Source organism: Schistocerca nitens, chromosome 2, assembly GCF_023898315.1.
Source record: "Schistocerca nitens isolate TAMUIC-IGC-003100 chromosome 2, iqSchNite1.1, whole genome shotgun sequence".
Lineage (NCBI taxonomy): Eukaryota > Metazoa > Arthropoda > Insecta > Orthoptera > Acrididae > Schistocerca > Schistocerca nitens.
In genome coordinates this window covers 1,190,452,396-1,190,472,243 of record NC_064615.1, presented here as the reverse complement: position 1 = coordinate 1,190,472,243, position 19,848 = coordinate 1,190,452,396, and the positions used below count along the sequence as shown (strand labels likewise).

Genomic DNA, 19,848 nt, shown 5'->3' with positions numbered 1-19,848 from the left:
AAACATAAATCGTCATTGTTTCTGAGTTTAGTGTATGGACGTCCATGAACACGCGAGGACCCCCTGTGTCTCCTCCCCCCTCCCTTGCGGATGCCTATGACCATAAACACACTTAATTAACACAAAAAACTATAAATTACATACTAGAATACTTCAAATTAATAAACAGAGTTAAGGTATATAGGGACATATCTAAAATGCCTTTAAACTTGAATATTTGGACGAATGTGAATGATTTGGGATTGAAAAGTAATTGGACTTCGCAAAAATGTCTTATCGAGATTTTAGTGCTACAAATACTTTCGCGATTTTATTAGTATATATGCATAAGACTGAGCAAATTTTAAAACTTAGGAATTCTTTCTAATGCAGAATTTAATGCTCTATAATTCTGATACATGGTATTTTTCATTTGGAATAGCCATTTTTGAGCTACAGGCGTTAGAACCATGAGGTTGAAAAAAAATACTCATTTTTGAATATCGATTGTGGCTAAACTACAGAACCAATTTTAACTGATAAGTAGGTCATTCTACGCAAATTTCTATGCTCTTTCATTTTGGTACTGGCAAAATTTTATGTAGGATGAATCGTTTTTGAGTTATAGGCAAAAAACTGAAAAAAGTAAAAAAATTTCATTGTTTTTCGGGCCTCAAAAATTTAGCAAAAGCCAGAAACATTCACAGATTCGTGTAACTTTTGTTTGGGGTGCCTAAAATGGATTAAAATTGTTTCTGGCGTGTTCGTATTTGGTGCAACACATTTTAAAGATGACGAGAGTGCCAGTCATGCAGTGAAAACATGGCTACGCCTACAGGACAAGAGTTTTTATCAGCAGGGAATAAATGCTCTTCCACAACATTGGTGTATGGCCATAGAATGTATTGGAGATTACGTAGAAAAATAGGACATGGACAAGACATGTTGATGTACAGGGTGTACATAAAGTTCGGGAACACTTTCAATTATTTATTGCACAAGAACCAAACATTGTACAGATATCATACATATGTCATTTTGAAGAGTAACACTGAAAGATTTAGGAACCAGGTTTTAAATTTTAAGACATTTCCACGGGCAGATGTGGACTCTGACCACAATCTGTTGGTTATGAACTGTAGATTAAAACTGAGGAAACTGCGGAAAGGTGGAAATTTAAGGAGATGGGACTTGGATAAACTGACTAAACCAGAGGTTGTACAAAGTTTCAGGGAGAGAATAAGGAAACAATTGACAGGAATGGGAGAAAGAAATACAGCAGAAGCAGATGGGGAGCTTTGAGGGATGAAGTAGTGAAGGCAGCAGAGGATCAAGTAGGTAAAAAGACAAGGACTAGTAGAAATCCTTGGGTAACAGAAGAAATATTGAATTTAATTGTTGAAAGGCGAAAATATAAAAATGCAGTAAATGAAGCAGACAAAAAGGAATACAAATGTCTCAAAAATGAAATCGACAGGAAGTGCAAAATGGCTAAGCAGGGATGGCTAGAGGACAAATGTAACGATGTAGAGGCTTATTTCACTAGGAGTAAGATATATATCGACAGGAAGTGCAAAATGGCTAAGCAGGGATCGCTAGAGGACAAATGTAAGGATGTAGAGGCTTATTTCACTAGGGGTAAGATAGATATTGCCTACAGAAAAATTAAAGAGACCTTTGGAGAAAAGAGAACCACTTGTATGAATATCAGCACTGAAAGATCTGAGTCGAAACAAGGCCCCGGGAGTAGACAACATTCCATTAGAACTACTGACACCCTTGGGAGAGCCAGTCCTGACAAAACTCTACCATCTGGTGAGCAAGATGTATGAGACAGGCGAAATACCCACAGACTTCAAGAAGAATATAATAATTCCAATACCAAAGAAAGCAGGTGTTGACAGATGTGAAAATTACCGAACTATCAGTTTAATAACTCACAGCTGCAAAATACTAACGTGAATTCTTTGCAGACGAATAGAAAAACTAGTAGAAGCCGACCTTGGGGAAGATTAGTTTGGATTCCGTAGAAATGTAAGAACACGTGAGGCAATACTGACCCTACGACTCATCTTAGAAGCTAGATTAAGGAAAGGCAAACCTACGTTTCTAGTATTTGTAGAATTAGAGAAAGCTTTTGACAATGTTGACTGGAATACTCTCTTTCAAATTCTGAAGGTGGCAGGGATAAAATACAGGGAGCAAAAGGCTATTTACAATTTGTACAGAAACCAGATGGCAGTTATAAAGAGTCGAGGGACATGAAAGGGAAGCAGTGGTTGGGAAGGGATTGAGACAGGGTTGTAGCCTCTCCCCGATGTTATTCAATCTGTATATTGAGCAAGCAGTGAAGGAAACAAAAGAAAAATTCAGAGTAGGTATTAAAATCCATGGAGAAGAAATAAAAAACTGTGAGGTTCGCCGATGACATTGTAATTCTGTCAGAGACAGCAAAGGACATGGAAGAGCACTTGAACAGAATGGACAGTGTCTTGAAAGGAGGATATAAGATGAACATCAACAGAAGCAAAACGAGGATAATGGAATGTAGTCGAATTAAGTCGGGTGATGCTGCGGGAATTAGATTAGGAAATGAGACACTTAAAGTAGTAAAGGAGTTTTGCTATTTGGGGAGCAAAATAACTGATGATGGTCGAGGTAGAGAGGATATAAAATGTAGACTGGCAATGGCAAGGGATGCGTTTCTGAAGAACAGAAATTTGTTAACATTGAGTACAGATTTAAGTGTCAGGAAGTCGTTTCTGAAAGCATTTGTTTGGAGTGTAGCCATGTATGGAAGTGAAACATGGACGATAAATAATTTTGAAAAGAGGAGAATAGAAGCTATCGAAATGTGGTGCTACAGAAGAATGCTGAAGATTAGATGGGTAGATCACGTAACTAATGAGGAGGTATTGAATACGATTGGGGAGAAGAGGAGTTTGTGGTACAACGTGACTAGGAGAAGGGATCGGTTGGTAGGACATGTTCTGAGACATCGAGGGATCACCAATTTAGTATTGGAGGGCAGTGTGGGGGGTAAAAATCGTAGAGGGAGACCAAGAGATGTTTCAGAAGGATGTAGGCTGCAGTAGGTACTGGGAGATGAAGAAGCTTGCACAGGATAGAGTAGCATGGAGAGCTGCATCAAACCAGTCTCTGGACTGAAGACCACAACAACAACCACCATTCACATAAATAAAAGAATTGTAGGTCTACATGTCATATAATGATGTGAGGTCACTGTGAAATGTTTGTCATTTTTCTAAAATCTATTTGTAGACATTTTTCGCCCCACCAATTTCAGGGATGTGAAATGACAAAAAAAGAATTTTAAATATCTACTTTGTAGTAGAATTAAGCTGGCTGATGGCTCTTGCTGTTTTAATTTCTGGTAATCTTAACTGAAAAGTGTTTTCCCTCTGCATACTACATTTATCGGACTGTATATTAATGTGGTAGCAAACGTATTTGATTCTGCTGTTCTACCCACATCCAGTTCTGACAACTTAGCAAAATAAATTTAATGTAATTGATACACAATTTCAAATGACTGCAAAATGATGTTGTAAAGTGTCTCACCTTAAAGGAATTTTTGTGCCAGTTCTGAAACTTGCCTTAGATTTTACAAGTCTGTTATGTTTCTGAGGTTGTGGAGAATTTAGTATTATGCGTAATATTTTAGTAATATTAATTCAGCTTTTGTGTTTGGGCTATAGTTGGATGTGTAAAACGTGGCCTTTGATCCTCCATCATCAGTGGAATGAACTTTTGATAATAATCGTTTAATATTGCACCACTGCAGAACTTTATCCAGCAACATTGTGCCTCTAACTAGTGTGTGTAAATTGATGAGAAGCAACTGCTATGAGATGAACACGGTTCATTTCATGTTGCTTACCGTATTTTACATTAGTATACTCTGCCATAGCTACCAAGCTATGTGGTGGAATGGTAAAATATGGTGTCACTTTCAGGGTGATGTTGGATCAAATTCCCTCCTGGCCATCCAGATTTTGGTTCCCTGTTGTGTCCATGAGACATTTAAGCATATGGTTCCTTCAGAAAGTCCGTGGGTGTCTCCTGACACATCCTTGACCTGCTCGATTTTGTACTCTGTCCCTTATGATCTCGTTTTTGATTATCTTTTGTATTGCTCTTTTATTTTCCAGTGCCTCCCCTGTTTTACTATTCATCTTCATTTGTGGTTGCGGTTCCAGTGGAGCCACCATTAATCATGTTGTGAAGAAACAGGAAACTGGAATGATGGGAATCGTATTTAGTTGTGTACCAGACAATAAAACTTGTTCCTCTAATTTGTTCTCACTATTTTGTTTTCATATTCTTTGTGTCAAAATATAATTTTAAAGCTGACCACTGTTTCACTTTAGTGCACCAAAAACACTGTTACACTGTGTCTTATGATGTCAACAGATTCAAGACTGCACGACTTCTGGGAAAGCATGCAACTTTACATACTGGTATCAAGCCTCATCAATGTGACGTGTGTGGAAAACAATTTCGGGAACGTGGAGCACTGAGGGAGCATAACCGGATACATACTGGTGCTATGCCATATACGTGTGAGTTCTGTGGAAAGAACTTCCGTTTCAAGGGTATTCTCACTGTAAGTTTGAGCTAATTTTTATACATACAAACTTTCGAAAAGGAAAATTATTTACTAAAATCTGCCACAATAACTGTAATGTGGACTAACAGGCAGTAATAGAAACTGCATTTTAAAAAATCCTGGAAATATTGTGTAGTTAAAATTTAAAAAAGAAATGCTAATCTTCTGAAATATTTGATTAATTTTTTTATATCCTGGAAGAGAGACAGTGAAGAGCAGGAAACTACAGTATCTCAAAAAGAAGTAAGAAAGGGAAATATGACATTTGTTGAGAGAGTATCTGGGAAAGGAAACCCATTGTTGTTGTGGCCTGCAGACCGAAGACTGGTTTGATGCAGATCTCCATGCTACTCTATCTTGTGCAAGCTTCTTCATCTCCCAGTACCTACTGCTGCCTACATCCTTCTGAATCTGCTTAGTGTATTCATCTCTTGGTCTCCCTCTACGATTTTTACCCCCCACACTTCCCTCCAATACTAAATTGGTGATCACTTGATGTTTCAGAATATGTCCTATCAACCAATCCCTTCTTTTTGTCAAGTTGTACCACAGATTTCTTGTATTCCCAGTTGAATGTAGTACTTTCTCGTTAGTTATGTGATTGGACCATCTAATCTTCAGCATTCTTCTGTAGCCCTACATTTCAAAAGCTACTGTTCTCTTTTTATGTAAACTGTTTATTGTCCTTGTTTCCTTCCATACATATGTTTTTGGACAGGGTCCGCTTTTAACCCAACCATGTTTCACTGCAGTTCAAGCATCTTCAGTGGGCTTTTATTTTATGGCTGTTAGAGATAATAAATGTTCTTTACTTTTTGTATAAATGTAAATATCAGTTTTTAAATCTTAATTATAGATATTTGAAACAATACATAAAATTATGAATTCATACCTTTTTACCACATGGTATGGTTTTCCGTATTATGTTTCTACAGTGACTGTTTTGTTTCACAGTTTGTCATCTGCAGAGGACAAACTGTGTATACAAACATTAAAGAACATTCTCGATCTTTAACAGCCATGAAACAAAAGCCCACTGAAGATGCTGCAACTGCAGTGAAACATGTTTTGGTTAAAAAACAAAATAGTGTTTTGCTAAAGGCGGACCCTATCCAAAAACATATGTATTGTGAAAGCAAACATTGGAGAAAAGAGCTTCAACCCCAAGATGATTATTCCCTTCCATACACAGCTACAATCCAGACAAATACATTCAGAAAAGACTTCCTGACACTTAAATCTATATTCGATGTTAACCAATTTCTCTTCTTCAGAAATGCTTTTCTTGCCATTGCCAGTCTACATTTTATCCCTCTCTACTTTGATCATCATCAGTTATTTTGCTGCCCAAATAGCAAAACTCATATACTACTTCAAATGTCTTGTTTCCTAATTTAATACCCTTAGCATCACCTAGTTTAATTCGACTACATTCGAATTATTCTTGTTTTGCTTTTGTTGATGTTCATCTTATATCCTTCTTTCGAGACACTTTCCATTCCATTCAACTGCTCTTCCAAGTCCTTTACTGTCTCCAACAGAATTACAGTTTCACTGGCAAACCTCAAAGTTTCTATTTCTTCTCCATGAACTTTAATTACTACTCCAATTTTTTTTTCCTTTACGGCTGATCAACATACAGATTGAATAACATCGGGGATAGGCTACCACCCAGTCTCACTCCCTTCTCAACCACTGACCCAGAATCTTCGACTCTTATAACTACCATCTGGTTTCTGTACAAGTTGTAAAAAGTGTTTCACTCCTGTATTTTACCCCTGCTACCGACATAATTTCAAAGAGAGTATTCCAGTCAACATTGTCAAAAGCTTTCTCTAAGTCCACAAATACTATAAATGTAAGCTTGTCTTTCCTTAAACTGCCTTATGATATAAGTGATAGGGTTAGTATTCCTTTCCATGTTTCTACATTTCTCCACAATCCAAACTGACCTTCCCCGAGATCTGCTTCTACATGTTTTGCAGTCTCCAGTAAAGAATTCGTGTTAGTATTTTGCAACCATGACCTATTACACTGATTGCTCAGTAATTTTCACACCTGTAAGCAACTGCTTTCTTTGGATTTGGATGTGCTACATTTTTCTTGAAGTCTGAGTGTATTTCACTCTCATACACGTTGCACCTGTAGGATAGAAAGACTCAATGTAATGTGACCTTAAGAGAGACTCTCTCCAACTGCACATTAGAGAAATTATTTGCAATATCAGCTTCAAAAATCTCCATCCTTATCAACCTTTAATTTGGGTGTAAAACAATGGAAAGTCCAGGATGGAATAACAACACTATGGAAAGGCAACAATATAAAAGGAATAGATTGCTACTCACCACGTAGAGGAGATTTTGAGTAACAGACAGGCACAATGAAAAAGATTCCTAGAATGTTAAGATTTTGGACAAAATACTATTTATGAAATAGAAATTGTACACACATTCACCGGCCGAAGTGGCCGAGCGGTTCTAGGCGCTACAGTCTGGAATCGCGTGACTGCTACAGTCGCAGGTTCAAATCCTGCCTTGGGCATGGATGTGTGTGATGTCCTTAGGTTAGTTAGGTTTAAGTAGTTCTAAGTTCTAAGGGACTGATGACCACAGCAGTTAAGGCCCATAGTGCTCAGAGCCATTTGGACCATTCACACAATCATGCCTCACACACACACACACACACACACACACACACACACACACACACACGGTCACTGTCTCTGTATGCTGGGACCTGATTGCGGCTGCATCTGATGTGAGCAGCAATCTACTTGAGTAGGTGATGGGTGAGAGGAAGAGGCATTGGTCAGGAAGGGGAAGGGATAGTACGGTATGGGTGGTGGATGGTGATGCATGTGGGAGTGTACAGGGATGTGTTGGGGACGTGATAGGGCTGCTAGGTGCAGTGGTGGGAAGCTGTGCTAGAGGAAAGGAGGGTGGGCAGGAGGAGGAGATGAGAAGTAGAGAAGGATAAAAAATGGTAGTTGTGTCGGTGGGATAGAAGGCGTGTGTATTGCTGGAATGGGAGCAGGGAAGGTGATAGGTTGATGGAGGACAGGGACTAGTGAAGGTGGAAGACCGGGGTAGTGACGGGAACAAAGGGAGAGCTGCCATCTGCGCAGTTCAGAAAAGTTACTGTTGACAGCACTTGCTACTGTGTTAAGATTAAATGTTCCCTTTCTTGTAGTGTCACATGGGTCTACTATTGTATATACTCTCTCATTAATTCCACCACGAAGCCTATTATCTTACACACTGTAATTGCTTGGTTTGCTTTTTATGTAAATCTGTTTCTTGGCAAAATATGCGCTACCTTATGTAAATGATGCCTGGTCCAAATCTCAGCTGGTCCTTGATATTGCACCATACTTTCACCTATGACTTGGTACATTCATCTGAGGTTGTTCCAGATGCACAAAATGTGCTGTATCCACCTAACACAATTTAAGCAATACTATAATGAACAAAGCAAAAAGGAGGTGATCTGTACCAATAATGATGTCCGCTCATTTTTCTGTTTCTCTTTGTTGTGTCCACCACAAAATTCTCTGTGATACCTGGCCAAGCAAAGTGCATACCAAGAACTACAGCAAGACATTTTAGATCTGGGGATGATCCTGGATAGAGAGAGCCGAGGTATGGCATTAGACTAAAATAAAAGATCTTGCAAGAAATAGTACATGTCAAAAGCTGCACAGCAGCAGCTAAAATGAAATCAGCTATCTTTGAAGTAAGTGAACATTTAGAAATACAGTGTAATCCATTAAGGTGCGGTTTTTAGAAAATATTGAAATAAGAGAACTCATATATTTGGAAATGAATGTGTAGGATTTGGGTAATGAACACAGTGTTCGTGATGTGTAATGAGTGTCGGCATTACCGATCCACATACATAATATTTAATTATACGCATTATACGGACAGGTACAACTTAAAACACTTGGCGCCTCAGAACACTCTGTCCGAGGTCCAGAGACACTGTTTTTGCAGCGATATTCTTGGGGATGGAAGGCAGTAGAGCTTGTGTCCCCACAGGACTCTTCCCCCAATGGCCTGGAGTGCTGAAGTTGTATTGCAGTGTGGTCTTTTAAGTTGTGTTGCGGTGTGGTCTGCCTGTTTATGACATCGGTACTGGCCGAGTAGGTGGTAGTGGAGGTGCCATCGTTAGGTCGTCCACTGGTGATTGTACGTGGTCCTGTCATGGGGATGTAGGTTGATCCTGTGTCCGGTTTTCCACATTGTGGTCTGGGGTTGACACATGTAGGATGTCATCCTCGGATAGTGTAGATAAGAGTGCAGCTGTATCGACTGACTGTAGTATCAGTGTGGAGCGGTACAATGATTGCGACACCGTGCTGTTGCTGACCTGTTGATTTTTGTATGTGGCAGATACCACGATCGTCGTGTGATTTAGAGACACTGACATCTTCTGGAAGGTTGTGTTTGACATCGACTGTGACGGAAAAGGGGGTTGCGTTGTGGCGTGAGATCAAAGGGACTTCCCGACATCTCTGCCCAAGTCCACACTGTCTTCCGTCTATCGACAGACACGGTAGTGGGTTTGCCAGCTATCACGATTTTGAATGTGTCGGATCCTGGTATTAGTACTTTATACGGTCCACTGTATGCTGGGTACAGCTCTGGCTCGATGACATCTGTGCGTAGCATTACGTGAGTGCAAGTCTGTAGGTTGTTTTTTTCCACGAGTACAGTGGTTGTTGTGTGATTTGAAGGCAGTGGGACTCTGCTGCTGCGTGGCCATTCTCTGACCCGTCATACAAGGTCTGGGAGGCCCTCATTGCCTTCGTCCATTGTCTGTGTGATAAATTCCGCCAGGACACTAATTGCTTCACTGTAGACGATCGACACTAGCGAGGCATCGAGGTCATCTTTGTGGGCCGTTCTGATACCCACCAGCACCCAGGATAGCATCTCTGACCGTTCGTTATTGTGGCACACCAGTGCTGTTTACAGCGTACGGTGCCACCACTCCACTAGGCCATTTGACTGTGGATGGTAGGTAGGCTGTGGTATGAAATCGGTGGCAGCCACAGAGGCAGTGCAGTTCTGTAAACTCTGTCGATTCGAATTGTCTGCCCTGATCGGTTGTTAGCGGTCAGGGCAGCCAAATCCCGCTATCCGTTGGCTGATAAATGATCTCACCACTGTCTCTGCTGATATGTCCCTCAACGGAGCAGCCTCCACCCACTGAGTCATTTGGTTGATGACCGATAGGATATAACTAAATCTGTTTGATTCAGGTAGTGGCTCTACTAAATCTATGTGAGCGTGTCAAAAATGGCCCTTCGGGACAGGGAAGTTCCCTAACACCCGTGCTTGTGTCATCCTGTCTTCGCGCTCTGGGAAGGAATGCACACTTGTGTCCAAGTGGCACAATCCCTCTCCGTATTCGACCATATGTAACGCTCCGAAACTAATTTCATTGCGGGGTGCACTCAAGGTTGAGCTAAGTTATGGAGCAAGTTGAATGTTGTTCAGCAATAGTTGGCAGGGACAAAAGTTCATTGCCTCCCAGTTGACACGTCGCATCAAACTAGTTGGTTTCAGGCACTGAGCATTGCCGTAGTTGTAATCTGTGCGTCCACAAGATTATCAAAATCCAGTTAATTGGTCACGGCCACTAGGTGGGACGGGTAAACCACAACCATATTGTCCACTCCGAGCATGTGGTGAACGTCTGTTGTGAACTGTGAGATGTGGTCCAAGTGCCTAAACCTGGTGGTGTGGCAGTGGCAGACGGGGTAATGCTTGACGGTATAGTAAGTGGTCTCCCTTCGGTATCGTCGCAGGAGTAGCACACCGCTTTGTACACGGCCAGTAGTTTGCGGTCAAAGGTCGACCACCTCCTTTGACACTTTCTGCTGTAATACAGCACCTATCGCTCGGTCGCTTGCATCTGATGTAATGATAAGATGAGCATCCCGTTAAGGCCGTGCAAGTGTGATGGTGTGGGCTAGTTGAGCTTTAGTGTTGTCGAATGCAGTTTGCATCTCAGCTGTTCGTGTTAGCTTCCTCTTCACCGATGTATTTTTCCTCTGTAGAGCTTCTGTGATAGGAAGTAAGAGTTTCAGCTGCCTGGAGTAGGTGTTGTCAGTAGACAATTTACGTAGTTCTTGGTAATTTGTGAGAGGGGAACAGTTAGTAATCTACTCAATTTTGCCCTGTATGGGCCGTATGCCTGTTGGGTTGACTGGAAGGCTGACGAACATGACGCAAGGCTGTCACAGGTGGTATTTGTCAGTATTAATTTCCACCCCGTGTTGTGACAGCTTGTCGTATACTCCACGCAGGTGTCGTACGTGTTCCTCTGTGGATTTTGAGAATATAATTAAATCTTATAAATAGCAGTAACCGCATGGCACATTGAAAAACATCAATGAATCTTTGCCATGTTTGTGCAGCGTTTTTCAGTCCAAACAGCTTGAATAAGAATTTATGTGAACTGAATGGAGAGATAATGGCTGTTTTGTGAATCTCCTCCATAGGTATGTCGGAGTACGTTCTTTTACAGTCCATTACACTAAAGATGGTTGCCCCTGCCAACTCGTGTGTGAAATCTCGGATATTCCAGACAAGGTAGCTATCTATAATTGTTCTGGCGTTGAGGTACCAGTAGTCGCCACAGAGGCACCATGAACCATCTTTCTTTGGCCGCATAGTGATAGCTGATGCCCGTGCACTGTTGGAAGGTCTGATTAAAGCATCCTGGAGAAGTTCTTCAATGGCTGCCATGGCCGCCGTGAGTTTGTGGGGGCTAGGCGGTGGTGGTGGTGGCATACGGGTGGTGGTATTAATTCTGTGGACGGTGCCGTCCATAACTGTGCTAACTGTTTTGATTGGTAGGGATGGTCCAGGAGATGGAATCCTGTTGTCTAACCTGTCCACAGAGGTGGTATCCTTGTCAGTGAGTGATCAGCTCGCGAGAGCAGAAACATTCTTACTGTTCATCCTGCTTGTGAGAGCTGCATCACCAAGTATAATAGACACCGTAACAACCTGTGTATCCGTGCTAGTGGTTGTGCAGCTATCCTGCGGCTGTCGGGTGCATCGGGCCATCTGTAGTCGCTGCCAGATTCATTGCAGTCGGCTGTCCAGTTCGTGATGGCGGCTGCATAGCTGCTAGTTCTCTGTACGTGTTTTGTTGTTCTCTTTGTAGATGTTCGTGTAGGCCGTATTTCTTTTGTCAAGTTCATTGTACAGTGTTGCACATTGTAATGCGAGATCCGCTGCGTTCTCAAAGTCTAGCAGTGGAGGGGACGGGTCTACAAAGGAAGGCAGACTGTCACTGCAGACGCCCCCTGTAGGGTGTTGTCCATCACCTTGTAATAACAGAGCCCATCTGAGGTCTGGGATGAGACGGTAATGACAGAGGAAGTCCACTCCGAGCAACAGTTCCACTGTTTCGGCCCCAAAGAAAGTCCGTGGGCACGGTGTGTGGACGTGTAGCTAGAGTGTCGCGGATGTTGTCCCCATTACCAGTGTTATCGCGTCATTTGCCGTTCGGAGTTGTACGGTCGAGGGCTCGTAATCTCGTGTTTTGGGATGCGGGGGTAGTGTGCCGATCTCCGCGCCCGTATCGACCGGCAGGTACCGATGTAGCCGGCAGTCGTAAACAGACAATTGCGTGCCATCTGCTCGTGTGTGTGGTGTGTTATGTGCTTTGGTATTGCCAGTAGAAAGGCAACTTGCTGTGGGGAGGTGGGCTGGTGCGCGCCTGTCCACCGATGTAGTTCGGGTAGCCACACGGCTATCGGCAGTGGTGTGCATTGGCGCTGAACCGCGCGTGAAACCAATATAGTCGCTTGTCGTTTTATTTTGGCTGTGCTGTGTTGTGGCTGACCAGCCATCAGCTGTCTCCCTTTTTTGTTGATTTCCTGCAGGAACTGAATCTGTGCGACGTGATTGTTGCTGCGCTGCAGCGGTCGTGGCCTGAAGTTAGCTGAGGGTCCAGTTACGGGGGAGGGGGGGGGGAGGAGGAGGAGGAGGTTTCCCTGGGTCTGCATGCAGTGTTTTGCACTGTGTGTGCCACTGCTGCTCTCCTTGTCTGTTGTGCACCCTATTCGCCGCAGGCGTGGCGGTCATAGATAGGTGTCCTGGCACTGATCAGTGTCTGGTGTCGTGTGAGTGCCAGTACCCTATCGGCCAGTTTGAGGTGTGTTTCCAGTGGTGTGTCTGTTTCTACTAGATCTGCTGTCTCTATTTGCTCTGGGAGCTTGAATAACCATAATGACAATAGGGCCCAGTCTGGTGGTAGGTTGTTAATCTGGCGCATTTTACACGTAATGCCGATGGCATGTCGTTGCCCAGCGTCCTCTCATTTATGGTGAGGTGTAGTTGTTGCTCCAGTGTGCGTGATAATCATTGCAATATTAGTGACTTCACTGTCTCGTACTTGTGCGCAGTTGGAGTATTTAACAGTAGATCACTGACGAGATCCACTGTTCACCGACACGGTCGAGAAGTAGTAACGGCTCGCTCTGTTCGTCAGCAATCCTAGCTGGCCTCATTGTACATTTGCATAAAGCAAACCACACCTCTGGTGAGTCTGTGTGAGTGGGCGGCAGGTGGAGTTTGATAGATGGTGAGTGGTTCCCGTAGTGGTTGTTTTGCGTCGGTCCCACTTATTTTTCACCGTGCAGTAGTTGCACGGCATTGCTCGGACCGACTTTGGTGGCTCGATGACATATAGCCACTGTTTGTTGTACCTGTCGGCACGGTGTGGTGTGATATTTTGGATGGAGCTGTGGTTCGGCATGCGGCACGGCTGGCCGGGCGGTGATGTTACACCCTTGGAGTGGCGAGTGTTGCGGTGCAGCTGGTATCTGTGTGCCATCACCCCTGTGATGTATGGAGGCATCTGCAGACTGTGGAGAAATATAGTTCTGTCGGATTTCACTGTTTTCTGACGGTGTTCATCCGCGTGTCCTCTGTGTACACTGTTCCATTAGTCGCCTCGCAGCCATCGCAGTTGCCGCGGTGGCATCGGTGTAACGAAACGTAGCGTGCGGCGTGGACGGCGTAGCGAGTAAGTCGGAATTGCCCACCTCGGTCATAACGTGCATCACGGTAGGTGGGGTGAAGTCACAGTCGAACGTAGGCCATCGCAGCATGGGAGATCCGTGCATTGTGCCCGTAGGATCGGCGACATGTCCTGTAACCGTCATTACCTGGATAAATTCGTGGCCAATTGTTGACCCGCATGGTATGGGGTTCACTGTAGGTGCAGCAGTAATGTTTGTTTTGAACTTGATATTCATCTTGTGGTCATAGTGCCGTTAATGTGTCTGTTTTGGCATCCTGGTAGCTGTTGATGCGTGGTCACGGTAAAACGATTGGGTCGTGTGTCCATACCAGCACGCGGCGGGCATCAGCATATGCCGGTGCAAGCTAGAGTATGGGGAGCGGTGCAGCGGCGGGGCCGTGACGTCACGCCCGAGGTGTACTGTGGTACACGGTGCAGCTGCCATAATGTCACCCACGTGATGTGTGAGAGTGAAAGCAGTTTGCAGGAATATGCCATTCTGTTCAAAATCACTATGAACTGGCATTATCTCTCCCTGAGACCACCAAATACACCGATCTGCTTGTTTGTTTGTTGTCACTGATAGTTCGGCATTTGTTACACCACTGTGGTTGGTAACCTGTCAATGCCTGACATCTCAATAATGATACTCACTCGGTTCATAGAGAGACGTGCGAGTAGCATTAGTACTAGCCGAATGTAAGAGGGTTGGAACTTAAATCGTAGCAACTATTTATTCACAACCTATACAAAAGAGTTACATGTTTGCACCTATTACTGTCCTTCAAACTAGTCACCAGCATTGTGTAGAACCCGTTGCCAGCAATGTGGAAGGCATAATATACTATTAGCAGAACCTGTTCTGTTGATGGTGCGAATGGAGCGGTCTACTGCCTGTTAAATCTCTGGAACAGTTCTGAAGCGAATGACACGAAGTGGTTCATTCATCTTTGAAATCAAATCAAAGTCAGAAGGACTTAAGTCCGGGGAGTATGGTGGATGGTACAGTACTTACCAGTCCCATCAACTGAACAGAGCAGCCACAGCTTGCAGTGTATTCACTCACGCATTGTCGTGCAAAATGATGGGTGGGTTGCACAGAAAGTGTCGCCACTTCTTTTGCAAAGCTGGTCGCAGATGATGCTCCAACAACGAACAGTAATACTGTGCATCGATGGTCTGCCGCAGAGGATCATAATGTGTTAGCATAACACCATCACAGTTGTACACGAGAATCACCATACTGGGGCTCTGACACACTTTTGATTTTTGCGGCAACCCAGAATTACGCCATTCGTTGGATTGGCGATTCAGTTTTGGCTCATTCAATGTGGCACGTCTCATCCAGTCTTACGATATGGCATAAGAAAGCCCCTCCTTGGTGCTCATAGTGCTCCAAGTAGCGTTGTAACACATCCATTTCTGCATTTCCGTCAGTTCCTGCGGAACCCATCATGATGCAATTTTTCGCATGCCCAGGGGTTCCTTCAGGTAATATGGCAACAGCATGCACTTCTTCTTCAGAGATAATAGGACAACCTGCCCGATGCATGTCTGCCACAGTTTGCCGACCTTCGTTGAAGGCTTTTACCCAATGTGCCACAGTTCGGTACGGCAGTGCTGATTCCCCACAACCTCTTGAGGATCTTGATGACACTGTCATGCAGTACGACCTATGGCACATTCAATTTTGCTCCCACACCATTGTGTCCGTTTTGAAAACATAGTGTCAGACCACTCGCTCACAAGTGACTGTGTTTCCCTTGTTTGTGCGCATGCTGGTGACATGGGACGGGCGATTCCATTTGCCCAGAGGTTAGGTAGATATTTCAACAATGTGTGCTATCAGCGACAATATTAGATACCATTGCATAGTGTCTCCACAGCAGTGTTGCCACTATTCAAGTTCTAACCTACGTATATCAACTGGAATACTGCACTCAAAAATGCTGGGAGTGGAAAGGTAGTGCCATTCTTCACTACCACCGATTGCCATTGTCCCTTCGTTATATAGTGTGACGAGGTTAGTGTGCACATAAGCACTCGTAGCACTATTTTCAGTGTTCATTAAAGGCACTGTAGTTAATGGAAGTTCAATATCATAGTCCTTATGTGTGCGATGATGTGACAATGGTTGCATTGTTGTGCGGGTATTAAACACAGAAGTATTACAATTTCCATCTTGTGTAACGCTGAAAGTCGTTAGATAAACACCCACAACACTTGCTGTTATTGACTGCAGCTGGCTAACTGTCAGTGTATATAGGATCCACGTCAGCAAAGTGTTGGTTTCTTATGTTGGATGGAGGTGGAGCAATGTGTCACATGAAAATGTTGCGGCACAGTCGTCAAAAAACTCGGGGTCACCAATGTTGGATTTGGGTAATAAACATGATGTTCATGATGTGTAATGACTGTTAACATTACTGATTCACACACACAATATTTATTTATACACCTTGTATGGACAGATTCAACTTAAACACTTGGCATCTCAGAACACACTGTCCAAGGTCCAGAGATACTGTTTTCGCAGCTATATTCTTGGGGACAGAAGTCCATAGAGCTTGTGTCCCCACAAATATATTACTGTGAAAATACCAAGTTATCTCCAAATCAAGAAGTTTGATGTTAGTACATTTATAATTGCAAAATATTGTGCTTTGACAGTGATGAACGAAATGTAATGAAATGCTATTTACCTTCAAAGTTAAAAGGGTAGTAATGCTACCACTAAACATCTGCAAGAATAAGAGAAATATTAGTGGCATCACACTCACATTTGCATCTGTGGACATTAAAGTTTTGTGAAACATTTTAACCCAATCAGTATGAGAGACTTGTGCCTGTCTGAATTTTTGTCTCCTGAAAGCTACACTCGAATTCTACGTTTTTTTGCAAATTACTGACAGAACATACTTGTCACTTATATCAAATTGAAACTCATTTATTTCTGCATCTAAGGATGCCTCAGATCATTTTTGCCTCATTTATGTTTAAGGCCTCATGCTGAAAAGAAATTTCATATCAATTTTTTAACATTTTATCAACAAACATTGTATATACGTGTCATAAAATTAGAAAGTATAGGCAAATTGTAACTGCATTGTCATATTACCAGAACATTCCATAAATTGTAATAATATCATAATTACTGAAATGGATTTTTTGAAAGTTTCTGATTTTTTGAAACTTTCTGTGGAGTATTTTTGCAACATTGGGAAGTCGAATGAATTCCATCATCATATTTTGCATATTGTTAAATGTTAGTCACATAGCTTGTTTATAATATGTATGTTAAAGCATGTCAACATGCTACGTTTCTCATTCTAGCAAGCATTGTATTATACTCTTTATTTAAATATACTTAAAAGAAACATTGTGTATTCAGATGGCATCCTGTAGCTGTACAAGTGTGAAACTAGTGAAGTTTATGCCAGAACTTTCCACACCATATTCACAGAAACATTTATAGATTCCATGATTTTATGCTAAACATTATTTATGTTATATGTAATACTCAAGACAGGAGTTAGACTGTGGAACAAAGATTCCAAAGAATGGCTTGCACTAGAACAGCATAAGTGTCACTTTGTGGCATCTTTTGATAATTGCATAATTCAGTCATTTTATTGCAAAAGAAAAAGTAATTACTCAGACGCAATAGCTGTTAGAACAGAAATAGGAATCACATTTAATAGTGTGAAAGTCCAGGAAGAAGGACTTGCTGTGGTGGATGCATCTATACTTCTCCAGATATTGTGTGTTGTATTGTTGTCTCTCTTTTAACCAGAGTGTAATTATTATTATTATTATTTATTATTATAGATATCTGTAAGTATAACCCGCTTATGTCTATATCCAAACAAGCTTTTATCCACTAGGTAATTACTGTGTGGATATCCATGGACTGTCCATCTGTGCAGAACTCGAGCTCTAGTGCAACTAAAACTGTTGCTTGGCACTCGATATTTGGAACTTAATTGCTTTAAACAGAGCATTCAACACCACACGCAAACTGTCTACCATTATAAGTGTGCAACACCAAAGTGCCATTTCACGTGCAGTGTTCAGTAGTGGGTTGTGTACATGTAGTAAACTATCAGGCACTGGTGGCAGTCTGTTTCACTGTCACCGGCCACAACAGGCAAAAGCACGTACTACCTTTGCAGGCAGTCAAAAGAATAGCATACATGGAAACCAACTAAAATCAGATATACATTTCCAGTGTGTATCTAAGGAGAAATAATAATTCTAAAAAAGACAGGACACGACAGTGACGATATGACAGCAACAATATTACTGTAAGCTAAAAACACCTAACAATGTATTATAACTTTTGTGGTCGTAGTTACAGGCCATTATATTAAGACCATTGCTTATTTATGTATTTACAGAGCACCTGATGATGGCAATATGCCAAAATGGGCTCATTGTGAATGTTTTATAAAATATGAAATAAAAACAACTACAGAGCAGTGTAGGTGGCTGACATTTGTAATGATATGGATTCTGTTTGGGTATCTCGAGATCAGCATAATCTGTGTCAGTTGCCCGCAGGCTGAATTGTGAGTGCCAGAACATTCTGTGATAACAGTATTCTTATTTTGCTCTTAATTCTGCTCCTTATCTTTTCAAAGATTAGTAAAAATGCTGTCAATTCACACTGGTAAATGTATGTACAATGGGAACTACCGTGTGTAATTTTTATTCTCATGATACATTGGTATAAATATTTGCTACCCAGTAGCTTATGATGGACTGAGAAATATATAATAGATTGAGCAGTTCTATTCATTACTATTCCAAAAGAGTACATACTGACATTTATTTCATTGATGTGCTGGAAAAAAGTATATTGTCACTTGAAGGGTTTACATAAATGAAACCACATTTGGTACACACTTTGTGAATCTTAATTGCATGCAGGTGCACAGGCGGCAGCACACGGGGGAGAGGCCATACAGCTGTCAGGAGTGCAGGCGAGAGTTCACAAATTGGGCAAACTACAATAAGCACATGAAGAGGCGTCACCGGAACAGTGATGACCCTAATGCCATAAATACCAACAGAAGCACTACTCGTACTTACCAGGTGAGTAATATCAATGGGTAATGGAATGTAGTGGAATTAAATTAGGTGATGCTGAGGGAACAAAATTAGGAAACAAGACACTTAAGAGTAGTAGATGAGTTTTGCTATTTGGGCAGCAAACTAACTGATGATGACTGAGGTAGAGAGGATATAAAATGTAGACTGACAATTGCTAGAAAAGTATTTCTGAAGAACAGAAATTTGTTAACATTGAATATAGATTTAAGTGTTAGGAAGTCTTTTCTTAAGGTATTTGTGTGGAGTGTAGCCATGTAAGGAAATGAAACATGGATGATAAACAGCTTAGAAGAGAAGACAGTAATAGCTTTGGAATGTAGTGCTACAGGAGAATGCTGAGGATTATATGGGTAGATCACGTAACTAACGAGGAAGTACTGGGAACAACTGGGGAGAACAGAAGTTTGTGGCACAACCTGACTGGAAGTATGGGTCAGTTGACACGACATGTTGTGAGACATCAATGGACCACCAGTTTAGTACTGGAGGGAGAGAGAGAGAGAGAGAGAGAGAGAGAGAGAGAGAGAGAGAGAGAGTGTGTGTGTGTGTGTGTGTGTGTGTGTGTCAGTGTTTTGGGGGGGGGGGGGGGGAGGGGTAAAAATTGTAGAGTGAGACAGAGAGATGAATACAATGAGCAGATTCAGAAGGATGTAGGTTGCAGAAGTTATTTGGAGATAAAGAGGCTTTCACAGGATAGAGTAGCCTGGAAAGCTCCATCAAACTAGTCTTTGGACTGAAGACAACTCATTCAAGTGTAGACATATTTTTATTTCCTATACATTTGGAGAACTTCTTATTTGACTGCAAACCACTGTCAAGTGCATGCCATAGTGCCAGCTGTTATGGCTCCTTCACGTTACCACCCATGTATGGATCATGGAAAAACTGATAACAGCACACTGTAATTAGCCTAATCATGTCCTCGCAATCCCTATGGGAGTGACACGAAGTGAGTGTAGGAGGCTGTAGTATATTCCTACTCAGCACTTAGAACTGATTCTTGAAACTATCTGAATAGGATTTCTCAAGATAGTTTGCATCTATCTTCAAGCATATTCCATTCCAGTTTCTTCAGTATTTCT

General features: G+C 42.1%; 1 protein-coding gene across 1 annotated transcript in view; it reads left to right on the top strand.

The window, feature by feature from the left end:
- The window catches only part of LOC126237533 (zinc finger protein 879-like), a 388,958-nt gene that overhangs the window by 317,024 nt on the left and 52,086 nt on the right, over positions 1-19,848 (top strand). The window contains exons 7-8 of the mRNA XM_049947716.1: positions 4,414-4,606; positions 18,584-18,748. Coding sequence (XP_049803673.1) covers positions 4,414-4,606; positions 18,584-18,748 — 358 coding nt within the window. The remainder of the gene's footprint in view (positions 1-4,413; positions 4,607-18,583; positions 18,749-19,848) is intronic.